We start from the raw sequence: 18,924 nt of genomic DNA on the forward strand, positions 1-18,924 counted from the left end.
AGGCATTTAGGCATCACGGACCACAACTTAGTCTCAAAAGGTGCATATTTTCATAACAGATGTTGTTGTGTTCCTGTACACTCTTAATACATCCATCTCACCTAGCTGAATCTTCAAAGTCTTTTTAGTGATCACTGCAATTGCATGAGGGGCCAATGGACGAGCTTGCATTCTCCAAGTACAACACTACAGCTTTCTTCCAACTGGCAATTTTATCAAGTCATTTGGAATATTTCAAAGTTAAGCCACAAATAGACTTTATAGGTAACTTTATGAACTTGATTTGTAGTCTGATGTCTGACTGATGCCATAAATTGTTACTAGCATTAGTTCATGGTATGCCATTAGATTTGCACTTGCTGGTACAGCAGTATCTATGATGTGGACCATCTGCTATATCTAGTAGGATTATTGTAGTTGTACACCAGCTTTGTTGATCCTGTGTGTGGAATTGGTGAATCATTGCATGCAAAAAGAATTACACTGTAGCTTCTATTATGATTTGACACTGTTTTATATGCGGTTTATGTTTTGGTGAAACTCAATAGTATTTCAGCACTTGTCCCTTGCCGATCTTAGCCAATAACAAATAACCACCCTTTTTTTTTTAAGATTAGATCATTTAAGGTTTTGCAAACATTTCACATAATCTGATCACTTTAAATTTTCCAGGCAACTGACAGTGTGAAATGGCTTTGCTACTCTTCACACTCAAAAGGCACAATCAGATTCTGATCTATCGATAATTTCATGTCTAGCAGAATACCCAATGTATATGCTCCATTTAGGTCAGTATGTGGCTCTTTGTAGCTGTATCAGCCTTTGCTATTGTGCACTCTCACTGCTAATGAACTCTTCCTGTAATATAGCTTTCAGAATTGATTGAAAGATGGGTACTTCCTTGATGCAGGCAGAAGGCCACACATTCGATGTGTCTTGCTGGGTTTGAGCGTTCTTGTGATTATGTCAATTGTCACATTTATACTTAGGACGTGTAAAGATTGCTTTGCACTTTCAACTATTCTTCAGTAGCTCTTTGTCACTATAAGTCTTAGATTTGCTAGACAAAGTTCTAGAAAGCTGCATGGATGGATGAGATCACCAACTCAGCAATTGTTTGCTCGCTCCCCATCTGAACTCTTTTCCTTGCATCTGTTCAGAGTGACCTACTCATTCTGTAAACTTTTGTCGAAATGCAATAGATTTTAATCAATAGATAAGAAACTTAATCTGATTTTGAATTGATCTTCTCATGTCTCCACTCTTTTTTGGGATCTTTTAGCTTTCCACCTGTTAATCCTGATGTTTTAAATTGGTATTGATCTTCATTCCCATTCTTAAGCAAATCTCTATTTTTGTTTTTCTGCATCGGACATACACAAACTTAGAAACCATAGAACGGTTAGCTGTTTAAATATTGTAAGTACTGTCAGACCTGCCATGTTCCAGTTTAAACAAGGGAATTTTCCGGACACTCTGGAAATATAACTTTGAGTTTCCCTTGCTCGCTACCGATTTGGTGCACACCTTGTAATCACCACCAAGCAACACTATTCCTGACATCATAATGAATTAAATAGCATCAGTGGAGTGATTTACAGTAGCACGCAAGGAACCCAGAGAGCAACAATTACAACACTTTAGTAAGTTTGCAGATTACACCAAAATTGGAGGTGTAAATGACAGTGAAGAAGGTTACCTCAGATTACAACAGGATCTTGACCAGATTGGCCAATGGGCTAAGAAGTGGCAGATGGAGTTTAATTCCGATAAATGCGAGATGCTGCATTTTGGGAAAGCAAATCTTAGCAGGACTTATACACTTAATGGTAAGGTCCTAGGCAGTGTTGCTGAACAAAGAGACCTTGGAGTGCAAGTTCATAGCTCCTTGAAAGTGGAGTCACAGGTAGATAGGATAGTGAAGGCGGCATTTGGTATGCTTTCCTTTATTGGTCAGAGTACTGAGTACAGGAGTTGGGAGGTCATGATGCAGCTGTACAGGACATTGGTCAGGCCACTGTTGGAATATTGCGTGCAATTCTGGTCTCCTTCCTATAGGAAAGATGTTGTGAAACTTGAAAGGGTTCAGAAAAGGTTTAAGGATTTTGCCAGGGTTGGAGGATTTGACTATTAGGGAGAGGCTAAACAGGCTGAGCCTGTTTTCCCTGGACCGTCGGAGGCTGAGGGGTGACCTTATAGAGGTTTACAAAATTATGAGGAGCATGGATAGGGTAAATAGACAAAGTCTTTTCCCTGGAGTCGGGGAGTCCAAAACTGGAGGGCTTGGGTTTAGGGTGAGAGGGGAAAGATATAAAAGAGACCCAAGAGGCAACTTTTTCATGCAGAGGGTGGTATGTGTTTGGAATGAACTGCCAGAGGATGTGGTGGAGGCTGGTACAATTGCAACATTTAAGAGGCATTTGGATGGGTATATGAATAGGAAGGGTTTGGAGAGATATAGGCCCGGTGCTGGCTGGTGGGACTAGATTGATTTGGGATATCTGGTAGGCATGGACAGGTTGGACCGAAGGGTCTGTTTCCATGCTGTACATCTCTATGACTCTGACTTTCTCCCAGGTATGTGACAGCTCCATTATAAAAACAATTTTTTTTTCCCTTTTATGGGACAATAAACTGAAATGGAAGCTGAACTGCTCTATAATTTAAATATCAGATTATATTTACAACTTGAAGATCAAGTGCATGATATTTTTGAGCTGTGCAATACAATGTCACTCTTTGAAGCAGTGAGGCAGAGAAATGAAAACAGAGTTACTACAAGTCATACGAATTAAGGAAATGCTACCTGAAGACAGCCCTCTGGTCGAACGATAGGGTATTAAAAGCTTTAAAAGGGTAGCGGAGAGAAAAAGCATCCAGATCTTGCAAACTGAAGCTTACAGCCCCTGTCAACATCCCCATCACCTTTCCCCCCCCCCCTCTCTGTCTTTTGTTAAAGTTGTCCGTTATAAATCGATTAAGCTATTTTTGTTTAATGAACTTGTTTGAACTACTTTTTCTGTCTTGAATAGCAGTATATCAGGCAAATTAGTCGTTTTGGGGATGTAATTGGGATTTTATACATTTTATGAAGACTTGTGGACCAGTGATGAATGATGATTGGCACATGATTCCCAGTTAAGTGGTGCAGAATTTCCAACTCTGTACCCTTCTCCAGTGAATGGTGTTGGAGAGAGTGGGATGAAGTTGTTCCTTTAACAAGGTTAGGTTGTAAACAACGCAGGTTTCAAAAAGTGGGAGGTCGGATGGACTTTAGGGCCACTTTGTTTTCAGCTAACAGATACTGCTTAAGGCAGAACACCTTCAAGTTAAATAAAAACACTTGTATGATGAAAAGGGAGCAGCCAGTTCTGGCAACTCAACGATGGGTGTATGGGTAACACACATCACCATAGTTCTTTCAATAGAGAGAAATGACTAGTGGTGACTTTAACCAGAGGATCACTATAATCCCAATATCTCAGGTGAATGTCCTGCCTTCTAAATCTCACATTAACCTCACTCAGCGCATAAATTGAACTCGCACTGTTGAGATAACTTTGCATTGCAAATCAGCTGTTCAGCCAACTGAGCTAACCAACTACCAATAATATGGTGATAAAATCAGGAGGCAAACATTAGGAGATAATGACTAGGTGACCTTGAGTATGTATTGCCTCACGACACTTAATATTTTCTGAAATAACTTTGCTGTTGATTGGGAAACATTGTATTTTTTTCTTTATGTAGCCAGGACATAAGATTATATTATAGGAGCAAAATCAGGCCATTCAGCCCATCAAGTCAGCTCCAATACTTGATCATGGCCAACATGTTTCTTAAGCCCATTCTCCTATCTTCTCCATGTAACCCTTGATCACTTTTCCAATCAGGGACATCTCTCTCTCTCACTCTCAAATACACTCAACAACATGGCCTCCACAGCCTTCTGCAGCAATGAGTTCCACAGAGTCACCACCCTTTGGCTGAAGAAATTTCTCATGTCAGTTCCAAATGGGTTGTTCCTTCACTGGAGGCTATGCCCTCAAGTTCTAGGTTCTCCTACTGGCCTCTCAAAATTATATTGGTTTCAATGAGATCTCCTCCCACCCACCCCCACCCTTCTGAACTCAGAATATAGACCTCGAGTCCTCAAACACCCCTCATATAACAAACTCGTCATCTCCAGAATCATTATTGCAAACCTCCTCTGGGTCCCTTCCAACATCAGCACATCCTTCCATAGATACAGGACCCAAAACTACTTATAAATTCCAAATGCAGTATGACCAGAGCATTATACAACCTCAGCAGCACATCTTAGCTCTTATATTCTAGCTCTCTTGAAATGAATACTAACATTGCATTTGCCTTCCTAACTGCCAAGTGAACCTGCATGTTAACCTTAAGAGGATTCTGAACTAGGACTCCTCAGTCCCTTTGTGCTTCAGATATTCAGAGCCTTTCACTGTTTAGAAATTAGTGAGCCTCTGTTCGCCCTAGCAAAGTGCATAATCTCTCTCTCACAGGTATTCCATCAGCCACTTCTTTACCCACTCTGCTCACCTCCCCAGCTTCTTCTACAGCTCCCTGCTTTCCCAACACTACCTATCCCCATATCTAAATTTGGGTCACCTACAAACTTAGCAATAATGCTCACAATTCCTTTGTCCAGATCATTAGTGTATAGCGTGAACAATTCTGGCCCCAACGCAAATGCCTTGTGGAACTCAGCTAGTCACCAGCTGCCATCCTGAAAAACATCATCTTTGTCCCCACTCTCTGCCTTCTGCCAATCAGCCAATTCTTTATCCATGCCACTACCATACCCCTGACAACGTGGTCTGGTGTTATTTATAGGCCACCTGTGCAACACCTTGTTAGACTCCTTCTGCAAATCCAAATAGCTCACATCCATTGGTTTTCCTTTGTCTAGCATGCTCGTTATCTCAAAGAATTTTTAACAGATTTGTCAAGCACGGCCTCCCTTTGACAAAGCTGTGCTGACTCAGCCCTATTTTACCATGCTCTTCCAAACACTCTGCAATCTCACTCTTAAATGGATTCTAAAATCTAAATTAATGACCAAGGTCAGGCAAACCAGGGTATTGTTTCCTGCCTTCTGCCTTCCTCCCTTCTTGAACAGGGGTGTTACATTAGCCATTTGTCAGTCATCTGGGACCCTCCCCAATTCCAGTGATCAGTGAAAGATCACCACTAATGCCTCCATAATCTCCTCAGCTATTTCCTTCAGAACGTTGGGGTGTAATCCATCTGGTTTGGGTGATTTATCCACAGCTTCCCCAATACCTTCTCCTTAGTGATGGCCTCGACACTCACATCTGCTCCCAACTCTCTGGTATACCACTGGTGTCTTCTACTATGAAAACTGATACAAAGTATCTCTGCCATTTCTTTGCTCCCCATTAGTACTCATTAGCCTCATTTTCCAGCATTTCAATGTTCACTCTAGCCTCACTTCTCTTATCTTTTAAATATCTATAAAAACTCTTGCAACCTTCTTTTCTATTAAGAGTTAACTTACACTTCGGTTTCATTCCTCCCTGATTGACTTTTTCGTTGTCCTCTGCTGGATTTTAAAGTCTCCCCAAACTTCTGGTTTCCCAATAATCTTCACCACAGTGCACGTTATATCATTTGTTTTTATGCTGTCCCTGACTTCTCTTGTTAACTATAGTTGCCACATTCTCCCCTTAGTGTGTTTCTTCTTCCTTCTGCCTTCCAATTACTCCCAGAAACCCCTGCCATAGCCTTTCCCTGCTAGGGTACCCTTTCAACTCTGGCAGCTCCACCCTTATGTCTTAGTAGTTACCTTTACTCAACTGCAATAACATTACATCAGATTACAGCTTCTCCCTCTCATTTGACCTTCAGTAAATTCCCATCTCATTCGGTTCTACCTTGGCAAGTAAGTAATTCAACTACTTTGGTCCTACTCCATAACTCTAAATCATTGCATCAATTTGTCTCTGTTGTAAGAAAGTAGCTGAGAACTTTGTTTGACCAAGGTTTCAGTCACATCTCATAAATGGACATCTACAGAGTCACAGTATGCTTAAAGTAAGGAAGGAGTAATATTCTTGAAGATAGGTTAGAGTTTAATCCGGTCACCTATAGAGAGGTACTTCAAACATTTTGTTTTTATTAAAAATGTACTATACAAGAACAGAACTGAGTGATTTTTGTTAAGCTGTATTAGCAAGGGATATAGAGTCATAAGGAAGATTTAGATGTGTGGAAAAAGAAAAAAAGTTGGCCAAGGACAAACGTGGAACCCATAACAGGTGGGAACAGAATTTATTTTATAGCACAGGGAAATAGTGGCGAAACTGAAGTTACATTTTCTCTATCTTTACAGAAAATCTCCCAGAAATATTATATTATATGAACCTAAAAACCTACAAAACTGAGGAACTAAATGAAATTAGTACTAATAAAGAGGAAGCAAATTCTATTTTTAAAATTGCAAATCCACTGGACCAGCTTTACTTCTTTTCCAAGTGTTGAAGGTGGTGGCGAGAGAGTGGATGCATTGGTGCTACCTTGCATAATTCTATACATTCTGGAAAGGTTCCTGTAAAAGTGGAACCGCACTATTTGAGGGAGGGAGGGAGAGAGAGAGAACACAGAACATTCAGACATGTAAGTGTAGCAAACAATTAGGCAAGCAATTGGTATTGCCCTGTACCAATTGGTAGTAATACTGGGCAAGTTTGATCGGTTCAGAAGGACACCTGGCTTTATAAATTATACACTTTTTTCAGTTGGTTACCATAGTGATTGGTCACTTAAAACATACTCACACAAGGCTACAAATGCTTTTTCTAAACAAAAGAATGCAAGTTTATTACTCAAAGGTAAAGCAAAAGCTAAAAATAGGTATCTATGAGTGACAGTTACAAAAAGTCTTCATACAGCATTAAAACACATGTTCACTTGTTTTCTAACACTATCCTTTCACTCAATTCCAGACTCATTTCATAGAGTCAAGAGTTGTGCAACACAGGAAAAGACCCCCTTGGTTCAACTTGTTCATGCTGAACAGATATCCTAAATAAAAGAGTCCTGTTTGCCAGCATTTGGCCCCTCTCCCCTTAAGCCTTTCCTATTCATCCAGATGCCTTTTAAATGTTGTAACTGTACCAGCCTCCACTACTTCATCTGGCAGCTCATTCCATACATGCACCACCCTCTGCATGAAAGTGTTGCGTCTTGGGTCCCTTATAAAATCATTCCTCTCTCACCTTTAACCTATGCCCTCTAGTTCTGGACTTCTCTACCCTGGGAAAAAGGCCTTGGCTATTCACCTTACCCATTCTCATGATTTTATAAACTTCTATAAAGGTCACCCCCCTCAGCCTCCGATACTCCAGAGACCCAGCCTATTCAACCTCTCTCTATAGCTCAAACCATCCAACGCCGGTAATATCCTTGTAAATTTCTTCTGAACCCTTTCAAGTTTCACAACATGTTTCCTATAGCAGGGAGACCAGAATTGAATGCAGTACTTCACTCCCATCCCAACTCTAAATTTTTAACTCTTCTCCATATCTTCTCCTTCAACTGTGAAGACAGTTTTACAATTTCGTTGTCAGTGTGCTCACGTAACCTCAATTCTGATGGCCTAAACATTTTTGGTTCAACAACTTGAAGACTTCAAGACAAATTCTCCTGATTTGGAAGACTCTTAAACTAAAAGAACGCTTTGGTTAGGATTCAGTGTTCCCTTTAAACTGACTCTGACATTCTCTGCATGGCAGTTGGAATGCTGACGTTGATCAGTGCTGGAAGTCACAATTTAAGAAGTCGCTGCCATGAATGGACCTTGGGAGTACCACATTGATGTAGCCAAGATATTTCTTCTGCCTGCTGAGTGGGGTCATAATCTCAAAATTATGGCTAGGTTATTTCAGTCCACCTAAAAAGGAATTCCTTCAATGAGGGGATAGGGAATATTTTGAAAGTCTTGACCACATAGGATTGTGGAAGTTCAATCACTGAGCATGTTCTAGGCAGAAATCATTATATGGAGACAGACTAAGGAGGTGAAATGGAGGTAAATAGTCAGTCAGGATTGCATTGAATGGCAATGAAGGCTCAACATGCTATACAGCTATTATTGTTTTTATGTTCCGCAAGCTAAGGTGGACAAATGAAGCTTAGATCATGACATAATTTAATGGTGTAGCAGGATGAAGGGACGGATATGCTTGTTACGGTCTCTAAACTTCGTAAATAAACAAATGAAAAATATCACCCCATGAAGAAGAGACAAACACTACCCATAAGGAGCTCTCAATTTGGTCTTGCAGTCTCTTAAGCAGAGTGTTTGCCAGTAGGCTGTCAAAATAAACTGTGATCATCACGTAAAAAAAGGTCTCTATATCCTAACTAGAAAGGCTGGAAATGAATACATTAGTTCCTCAACATTTTTGTCAATACAAAAATATTTTGGTTTTACATGACTCACGAGCAAAAAGTTATCAAGGCATTTAGAACTGAACTTATTTTCAATGTGGAGAGAATCGGAGAGAGAAAAACCTGTCAGTCATTTTAGGTTAGGACAGGAATTGGCACAGTCATGGGTCATTGGAGAAAATAACAACACGAATTTTGAATAAATCCTTGATGGTACCAAAGTGGACATTGTGGTATAAACTGTATTTTTCAATGGAGAAAATCAACAAGAAAACATTTTCTATACATTTACAATGAATTCCTAGCATCCTTTCAGATGGCTCTATCTTTAGGATCTATCTTGTCCATCAGAAAACAATGAGTTAAGGTACCACACAGATAAGAATATGTATGAAATTTATGACAATTGTACAATGCATCATGAATTCATCTCCAGAGAGTGTAGTACATAAGCTAATACTTACTGTCTGGTTCTGTCTTGTCATTAGGGCTAGTTGAGAACTCATTGTGATCGGAACTTCCATCCTCATTGAAATTCCAGTTGAATTTGTCCATTGTTAATTTGGTAGCAAGCTCTACTTCTTCCTGAAGTATCTTTGTTTCTTTTGTCTGTCTTTCTAGTTCTTTCCTGTAGGCAGGAGCAGAAATAAATAGTAGAAAAAAAAAGTTGTTCTTGATACTAGAAAACATTCTATATGCCAATGTTGTCATTGGCTACAATCAACAACCTCAAAACAATAGTCAATGATAAACTGCAGCACCTAAAGAGGAATCAGGAATATTTTACTGAAGGTTATCTTGTGCCTAACTGATGAGAATTGATGATCAGATCTTTGCTAAATTTGAATTTCTCCACACATCATTAACAGCAGGCAGAAATCAAAAATCCAGTATGTATCCAAAATAATTTTTCCTCATATTAGGAACACAGAATATTTTTGAGATTTTGCGCATACTTCCAGAAAGTATTCAAAAATTGGAACAGTATAACATAGTGCACTGTCGTTAAAGCTTAAATTGACTAGCAAGGAAGAAATATCCTATGAACTGCAACTCCACACAAATTAGAGATCAATTTGCAAAGGTCTGTAATTAGCTGTGGGACAGAACTCTCATGGCTAACCTTCCTGAGAGTGTCATGAAGTAGCTGCATTTGCTACTTCAATGTATATCAAATAATGAGAGTAAAAGTGCATTTGGTATTCGAACAATGACCTCAACAATACCTTGTACAATCAAAACATAATGTCCCCTTGATGAGGGTCATAATTTAAAGCTATCCCCCTGATTTATGGTTTAAGAGAGGGTTTGAATATCTCCCACCACCTCCCCCCTCTTCTCTCCTCCACTTAGAAGATTGCAGTATCTGGAACCCATTACCTAAAAGGGTGACAGAGACAGGAACCCTCAAGACACTCAAGAACTATTTGGAAGAATACTCAAAATCCCATGGAATACAAAGTTATGGGCCAAGTACTAGAAAGGGATAGATGCTCGATGAACCGAAGGACTTCTTTTTGTGTTGTAGAATCTGACTATATGTTGAATTCCCCTCAAACTATATCATTGCATTAGCCTTAGCCTTCTTAATTACACACTGTGGCTACATACTAAGTTTGTGACTCATGCTTTGGAACACCTAGAATCTTCTGTCACCTCAATTCTGCAGTTGTTCCTCATTCAACTAATACTTAATTTTAAATATGATTCGGAGGGGAAAAAAAATGAATTTAATGAATAGATGCATCGCAGTGAGATAGCCTCAGAGAAACTAAATGTTTGTAAATTACCATTTACCACTGACTGATGGAAACAACCTCAATTTGACTCATGATAAAAAGGTGTTGAGGAACAGAAGGATTACAATGGTTAAAAAAGTCAACAAAATCCATTATAAAAACTGTTTTAATTTTGACTCTTAACTATCATTATACTCAAATGTTTCTGACCCTCTTAATTAACCCACCTCATCGTTATCCTTCTGACCAGTGGGCAGGGAGAGGGAAAAAAACTACAATATGCAGTATCTTTGAAATCAGTGTTAAATGCATCAGAAAATCCCTTCCTTAGCGTCCAAAAGCAAACTTACATAAAGACTTGGGGAATGACTCTTGCATTTGGTGTTCCAGTTGAAAAGTGCATCTTCGAAAATCAGAGGTGATATTTCACAATTTATGTTCATGTATTTTAACAGATTAAAGTTCACAGATGACCCACCCACAATATCCAAGTTCACAATGTGGGCAGTGGATCATAGAATAATGTCTTATATTCTAGTTTATGATGGGGTTGTTAAATATGAGAACAACTTCTTATAACTTTTTCACTTCAGTCTAATTGTAAGTGATGTACTGTCTGAAGAACATTTAGTTCAGTGTCACATTATGAAATAAGAACCAGCCATATATACACTTTATTAAGTCAACCTGAAACTAACCTCAATTTCTCTAAGTTTTTGCTCGGTCTTCTGCTATCAGAAATATCTGAAAAAGACAACCATATTATTCACAAAATTAAGATGATGAAACTCAAATTGCATTTAAATGAAGTATTTGAAAACTTCAGCATTTCCTTAAATTCTCAAATGAAGTTCGAAGAAAATCTTTGTGCCACTTCCATAGACAGTCCACTTCAATGCAGAGAACAAACAACACAGATTGACACAGATATAAATTAAACTCAGTGGACCAAAGTCCTCTGGTAAAGGGATAAGCTTACTGATTGACTGTGTCTCCAGCTACTGAGCAAATTTGTAAAGTAAATTACAATGATACATTATTAATTGGGCACTATCATATACATTGATCAAATCTACATCACCAGAACAATCCTTTTAACCCATTTACTCTATGCTGGAATTTATGATTGACTGCCCCTAAATTTCATCTAATTCCATCTGTCTTTGACGTATCCTTGATCTTTTACTACATAAAAAAAACGGTTAATGCTTACAACAAAATTCAGCTCCACTCAATCTGTTGATATCATAAGGATTTGGTTGGTTTGAAGACAGAACACCTTAGGATATCAAAATGTCTTTCTTACTAAAATAATTTGCACATGATTGCTGACAAGCAATAAACTACATCTTGTTTGAGGCTCTTCTTTTCCAACTACCACTCTTTACCAATTCAGCCCAGTGAAAACAATGTGGATGGAGGCAGCTATTTACCCAGCTACATGTTGGCTACAGTCAGCAACAAAAATTCATGAAGAGAATGAAGGGTGAAGATATTGGATGGGGTGCTAATCAAGCAGGCTATTTAATCCTGAATGGTGTCAATTTTTCATTGTTGTTGCATCTGCATTCTTTCAGGGCACAGGAGAATTCTAGCAGCATAGAAACAGACCCTTCAAAATGGACCATAATCCCAATCTTAACTACTCCCATCTGTCTGCGCTTGGCCCATATCCCTCCAAACATTTCTTATGCATCGAATTATCTAAATGTCTTTTTGAAATTGTAACTGTACCCATATCCACCACTTCCTCTGGAGGTTCATTCCACATACAAACCATTGTCCTTTTTTTCTTAAAAAGATCTTTCTCCTCTCACCTTGAAAATATGCCCACTAGTCTCGAAAACCCCAACCCTAGGGAAAGAAAACACCAGCCATTCATCTCATCTATATCCCTCATGATTTTATAAACCTCTAAGGTCATCCTTTAACCTCATATGCTCCAGTGAAAAACATCCCAGCATATCTAGCCTCTCCTTATAACCCAAATTCCCCATTTCTGGCAACATGCTGGTAAATATCTTCTGAACCCTTTCCAATGTATTAATATCCTTCCCATAACAGGGCAACCAGAAAAGGACACAGTACTCCAGAAAAGGCCTTACCAATAGCCAGTACAACCACAACATGATGATCCAAACTCCTCCTCAAAGATCAGAGCAATAAAAGGCAAGCACGCTAAATGCCTTCTTCAACACCCTGTCTACATGTGACGCAAACTTCAAAAAAATTATGGACCTGTACCCAGTTCTCTCTGTTCTATAACACCCTGTTCTATAATGCCCTACTTTTGATTGAAGTCCTGCTCTTGTTTATTTTATCAAAATGCAATACCCCGCATTTATCCAAATTAAACTCCACCTGCCACTCTTCGGTCCATTGATCCAATTGAACAAGATCCTTTCGTAATGTTAGATAATCTTCTACACTGTCCACTAAACCACCAAATGTGGTGACTTACAGATGGCAAATAGGCTTTGAATAGATAAAAGGGGAGTTACTTGTGTAGAATTCCTAACATCTGACTATTCATATTGAGGATCTGAAACCTGAATACAGGCCGAGGTAACTAGTTTTTGTCAGGAACAACCACTTAACAGATTTCTTAATAACTTAGGTGGAATAAAACGGCTTCTCGATTCAAACAACATGACAAAATGGCTTCTAGGCTGAAAATGGACAATTCTGCTAAAGCTGCATAAAATGGCTTTTAAGTTACTAACTGCTAATTCTACTATGGCTGCATAATTGACTAACCACAGTCTGCTTCAATAGAGATTAGAAAACAATGCTCCCTTTACAGTTAGGATGGGCAGTAATGTCTTATCTAGTCTAGAAATAACTCTACTAGACAAGACATTACTGGCCATTCTAACTGACCTATGCAGGTGCAATGGCTTGGATAGTAGATAAAGCTGGCCTGAGTGTTAGAAAACAAAGTTGGTTCCCAGGAAATATCATTGGACCACGTAACTGTCAAATAAAGCAATATAGTGTATTGATTGGTAATTGTTTGAATGTACTGTGTGATCATGGCCTGTACCCTTCTTTAAGAAAAGTATAAAAATGTCTTTGTTTTAAGCCATGTGCGCAGCTGCTCCAAGGAATACAGAAGTACACAACCTGCTTCCGGATGCTCTATACCCAGCCGTATGAAGAAATAAAGAATGAAGTCTTAAAGAACCAGACTGATTGGTCAATAAACACTCAAATCACAGAACAGAAACCCCCCACCCCCCAACCTCTCCCACCACCACCACATCTTCAGTATAGCCATGGTCTTCATACAGTCAGGAATTAAACTACCGTGAGGCCAACGAATATCAAGTAGAATAGTTAGATTCTCGCCTTTCGGAGATGGGAATTTCCTGGCACTTGAGTAGCACCAACATTGCTTGCTATTATCAGCTCAAGCCTGGATGCTGTCCAGCTCTTGCAATGTTTCGACACAGGCTGCTTCAGTGTCTGACGAGTCACAAATTGTGTTGGTCATTCTGCAAGCATCCTCATTTCTGACCCAACAATGGAGCGAAAGTCATTGATGAAGCAACTGAAGAATTCGTGCAGATGTCCTGTGACTTAAACGATTGACCTCCAACAACTACAACTATCTGCCTTTCAGTTTGGAATGAGCAATCAGCAGTGTTCCTAACAATTCCCAATGGCTCCAGTTTTCCCCCAATTACTCCTTGAAGCATCCAGAAAGCATTTAAAGCAACAGGAATGAAGCAGCAATGAAATACTTTAAATCTTTTCATTTTTGCAGTAAGAAAAATAAATAATCATATTCTGAAGAAACAACAGGAGAAACAATATAGCGAGGAAGATTTAATTTCAGATATATGGGCCAAGTAAAATACTGAAATGGATACCTTGGAGGAAATAATTGTTAAGATGCAGAATTGCTTCCAAACCTAGTGGGCGGCACGGTGGCACAGTGGTTAGCACTGCTGCCTCACAGCGTCGGAGACCCGGGTTCAATTCCCGCCTCAGGCGACTGACTGTGTGGAGTTTGCACGTTCTCCCGTGTCTGCGTGGGTTTCCTCCGGGTGCTCCGGTTTCCTCCCATAGTCACAAAGATGTGCAGGTCAGGTGAATTGGCCATGCTAAATTGCCCGTAGTGTTAGGTAAGGGGTATCTGTAGATGTAGATGTAGATGTAGATGTAGGGGTATGGGTGGGTTACGCTTCGGCGGGGCGGTGTGGACTTGTTGGGCCGAAGGGCCTGTTTCCACACTGTAAGTAATCTAATCTAACCTAAAAAGCTGAACAAGTAAACAGAATTTGCATGTTCTCGCTTACCTCTGCATGGGTTTCCCTCCACGTGCTCAGGTTTCCTCTCCCTCCAAAGACAAGCAGTTTAGGTGAATTGGCAATGCTTAATTGCCCATAGTGTTCAGGGATGTGCAGGCGAGGTGGATTACCCACGGGAAAAGGAGGTGTTGTAGGGAGAGGGTGGGATACTGCTCGGGGAGTCGGTGTGGACTCTATGGCCTGCTTCCACACTGTGAGGATCCTTTGTGAGGAATCCATAGATAGTTTCCTTACCAGTATCTACAGATTAGTGAAAACATGTGTATATGGAGCTTTGAAATTAGAGTTCACAAGAGACACAATTGTTGTTGAAATTGCTCATAAACATTTGGACTGAAATCTGTATTTGGGCTTTCAGAAAGTGTTTGACAAATTCCCACATAAAAGAGAGATTATTGTGTAAGATTAAAGTGCATGGGATTGGGGCAAGTCTGTTGAGATAGAAAACTGGTTGGTTGAGAGAAAACAAAGAGTAGGAAGTGATGGGTCCTTTTCAAGTTGTCAGGCAGTAACTAGTGGGGTGCCACAGGGATCAGTGCTAGGACCCCAGCTATTCACAATATGTATTAATGATTTGGATGAGGGATCAAAATGTAACATCTCAAAATTTGCAGATGATACCAAGTTGGGTGGGAGGGTGAACTGTGATGGGGATGCAGAGATCCTTCAGAATGATCTGGACAGGTTGGGCGAGTGGGCAAATCAATGGCAGATGCAGTATAATTTGGATAAAAGCAAGGTTATTCACTTTGGAAGCAAAAACAAGACGGATTACTACCTGAATGGGTGGAAATTGGGAGAGGGGAGTGTGTAGCAGGACCTGGGCATCCCTGTGCACCAGTCGCTGAAGGTAAGCATGCAGGTGCAACAGGCGGTAAAGGCAGCAAATGATATGTTGGCCTTCATTGTGATAGGTTGCAAGGTCAGGAGCTGGAATGTGTTATTGCAGTTATACATGGCCTTGAGGAGGCCACATCTAGAAATATTGTGTGCAGTTTTGGTCTCCTTTTCTGAGGGAGCGCAGCTAAGGTTTACTGGACTCATTCCGCGGATAGCGGGACTGACGTGTGAGGAGAGATTGATGAGGTTAGGATTGTTTTTGATGGAGTTCAGATAAGTGAGGGGGGAATCTCAAGAGACTTATTGAATTCTAGCAGGACTAGACAGAGTAGATGCAGGGAGGATATCCTGTTCCTGATGGAGGAGTGCATCCAGAACCAGGGGACACAGTTGGAGGATTTGGAGTAGACCATTTAAGATGGAGATGTGGAGACATTTCTTCACCCAAAGAAATCAAATAACTACTACATACATATTAATGAGGCAGAACAAGGTGCAATAAAGAGACAGCCAATGCATGCCCCAGGGGAAATTGGTCATCTAAACAATTCACTTTGAGAAAAGCCATTTAATGTCTTGTCATGAATTGCAAGCTTGATACTCCCTCCAAGTTTGAACAAATCAATGTTTGACAGTTGCGCTTACTTTTTTGCTATCAACTGTGGAAAAACAGTGGACAAAAGGTGCAAGTGTTACATACCAAGACCAATGATGGAGTTCTCAGGGTCTTACTTAAAACATTCACCACATATGGGATCCTTGATGTGGTTGTGTTAGATAGTGGACCACAGTTTGGTAACAAATCTTTCATCCAATTTGCAGCTCATTCTGGAATTGAAAATTATTCAAATGTGCTGAAATGCCCACAGTTGAATGGAGAAACCAAGTGTGAGATCCAGATAGACGAGTCATCTTTGAAGAAAAATGCTGAGTTTTATACAGAGTAGTTACATTACTGGTCCACCTCATTCCAGTGTAGCTTAACGCTATCAGAATTGCTGAAAGGTAGAAAACTGAAGACTCATCTCCTTATCTTCCCAAAAGCGTTGACTTTGCAATGAAGTCCACAGGGCTATAAGCACGTATACAAGAAGGAACTATCGTGCTGGAAATAATAAGCTGCCCACGATCATAGACATCACTGTGCATGATAAATGACACACAAGAACAGCTGGACCATAACAGGGAAGGGACAGCTGTTAAAGAGGCAGTGCACCAGCAAACATGCATTGATCATATAGCTGAGGAAGTTGAACAGAAGAATTACAGTAATCTTGTGGACCAATCATTCATCAATAGTTGATCAGGGTGAACGTAACATGACAAAGTCTTAAGATTCTGTTAATGACTATGAACAGTTCAAGGTCAAATGTCCTCAAGCTAAAGACTTAATCTTCCAATTTTGAAGGGAATGTATCCTGAAAGAACTGTGAAACCTCCAGATAACAATATGAGGAAATGAGGTAGTAGTAAACGTACTTGTATACAAATTTGTAAAGGTTGATTATTGGAGAAAAGCTTGGGGGGAAGGTGGTGTACAAGGTATTAGTTCTTAAAAGGTGAATGCTAAAGGCCTCATTAAGCTCTGCCAAATCTGATGACTAGAACGAGTCGAGTAGAGAAAGGCAGATCCTGTTTGAATTACAAAAGGGACAGAGCAATGTAGTAACTATGTCTGACTTACTTATGTTACTTGTATTACCATCATTTCATTTTATTCATTCACAGGATGAGGGCATTGCAAACTAGGCCAGTTTTATTGTCCATCCCAGACGGCAGTTAAGAGCCAACCACATTGCTATGGGTGTAGTCACATAGTCCAGACCAGGTAAGCATGATATGTAATAAAGTACACCTTATTTAAGGTATCTATCCACAGCAGATTATCTAGTGGTTTTCCTCTAACCCTTTAAACCAAATAGGTGCTGTAGACTCAATCAGAAAAGGGGGATGGTGACAACTATCTAATCAACCACATGTTGGTATATGCTCATACAACATTCTTAAATGAAAATATTTCCACACGCATGATTGTGATTCCAGACACACACAATAGTGTCAACAACTGGGCTAAGTTACAGCAATTTAACTTACGTAATAATAGACTAGATTTATATAAAGAAGTAGTTCTTTATGCTTCTGTTCATGTAGTTAATTGACAATAAAGTTGCCACATGCTGAATGTAAATTGGTCTGTTGTATTGCCACAGAGGAAAACTCCAGAGAAGAAGCCAAAGAAAGTAGATACCAGAGGGAAGTGGCTTTGTTTTCACTCTTGCATGTTGTGATAGTTCATATTTTATTTGTTCATGAGACATAGATGCAAGTGGCAAGGCCAACATTATTGCCCAACCTGAGTTGCTCTTGACAAAGTCTTGATAAGCTGCTTTCTGGGATCACTGCTGTTGGGAGGAAGTTCCAGGATTTTGGCCCAGCAACAGTTTAGGAATTATGATATAGTTCAAGTCAGGATAGTGTTTTACTTGCAAGGGAACATATAGGCAGTGATATTCATCTGCAGCTGCTGTCTGTCCCCTTCCAGCTGGCATAGATCAGGCTTTGAAAAATGCTGTCAGAGAAGCCTTGTGAGTTGCAGTTGTACAGTTTGTAATGGTATTCATCACCAACATTCTGCCTCCATGGTGGAAGGGCCTGAATGCTGATATGGTGCCAATCAATTAAGCTGCTTTGTCCTGGATGATTTCAAGCAACGAGTGTTGATGAAGCTGCACTCAATCATGCAATGGAGAGCATTCTATCACAACCCTGATTTGTGCCACATTGATGGGAGAGGCACTTTGGAAAAACAGGACTTAGTTATGGCAGAATATCTATGATAGCAGGGAGTCAGTGATGAAAATGTCACTGAATATCAGCTAGATTCTCTTGCAATCTCAAGTGGCATGTATATTAATTCTCATTTAACAGTCCCAGCTGAAATGTGCAATGAGACCTAGGTAGCAGAGACATGAACTATTTCACGGTCCAAGGAGTTGTGAGTGGTATTGAATTCTGTGTAGTGAACATTCCTACCTATTGCATTAAGAGGGAGAGAAGTTATTAAACGTAACTGCTGAAGATGGTTTGAACTTGGACATTAGCTTCTGACATCTATGAACATGTTCCATCATGCTAAGTATGATTCCAGCCAGTGGAAAGTTATTGCCAGCTGCCTCATTCTGATTTTCACTGACTTAGTTTTATTGAGTCTGGCATCAAGAATCTCCAACCAAGAATGGAGATCAAGAATAGACTTTTGTTTCATGCCTGGAATTCTGTTTTACTGGTGAAGACACTGGTTTTGACCAAAACTATAATGAGATCCGGAGTCAAGTGACCCCTAAATTGTGCATCAGTCAGCAAGCTCTTGTTGTATTTAAGTGCCACTTGAGAACGCTCCTTTTGACACCTGCCACAAATGTGCCAGTGATTGAGTGTAAACCAATCAGGTGATAAGTGGGCAGATTGGATTAATTCTAGAACAAAAACAGAAGTTGCTGGAAAAGCTCAGCAGATCTGGTAGTATCTGTGAAGAAAAATCAGAGTTAACGTTTTGGATCCAGTGACTTTTCCTCAGCCAAGGCACCAGGCCT

The 18,924-nt window shown here is 39.9% G+C and overlaps 1 protein-coding gene across 8 annotated transcripts in view; it reads right to left on the bottom strand.

The window, feature by feature from the left end:
• The window catches only part of LOC140455186 (coiled-coil domain-containing protein 158-like), a 170,074-nt gene that overhangs the window by 135,124 nt on the left and 16,026 nt on the right, over nt 1–18,924 (bottom strand). For all 8 annotated transcript variants that reach the window (XR_011952850.1, XM_072550158.1, XM_072550361.1 and 5 more), the window contains 2 exons: nt 10,877–10,922; nt 8,904–9,067 (listed from right to left, as the gene is read on the bottom strand). Coding sequence is in view for 7 of the 8 variants with exons in the window: in XM_072550158.1 (XP_072406259.1) it covers nt 8,904–9,067; nt 10,877–10,922 (210 nt within the window). In the remaining variant the exon portion in view is untranslated. The remainder of the gene's footprint in view (nt 1–8,903; nt 9,068–10,876; nt 10,923–18,924) is intronic.

This window comes from Chiloscyllium punctatum, chromosome 1 (genome assembly GCF_047496795.1).
Source record: "Chiloscyllium punctatum isolate Juve2018m chromosome 1, sChiPun1.3, whole genome shotgun sequence".
NCBI lineage: Eukaryota > Metazoa > Chordata > Chondrichthyes > Orectolobiformes > Hemiscylliidae > Chiloscyllium > Chiloscyllium punctatum.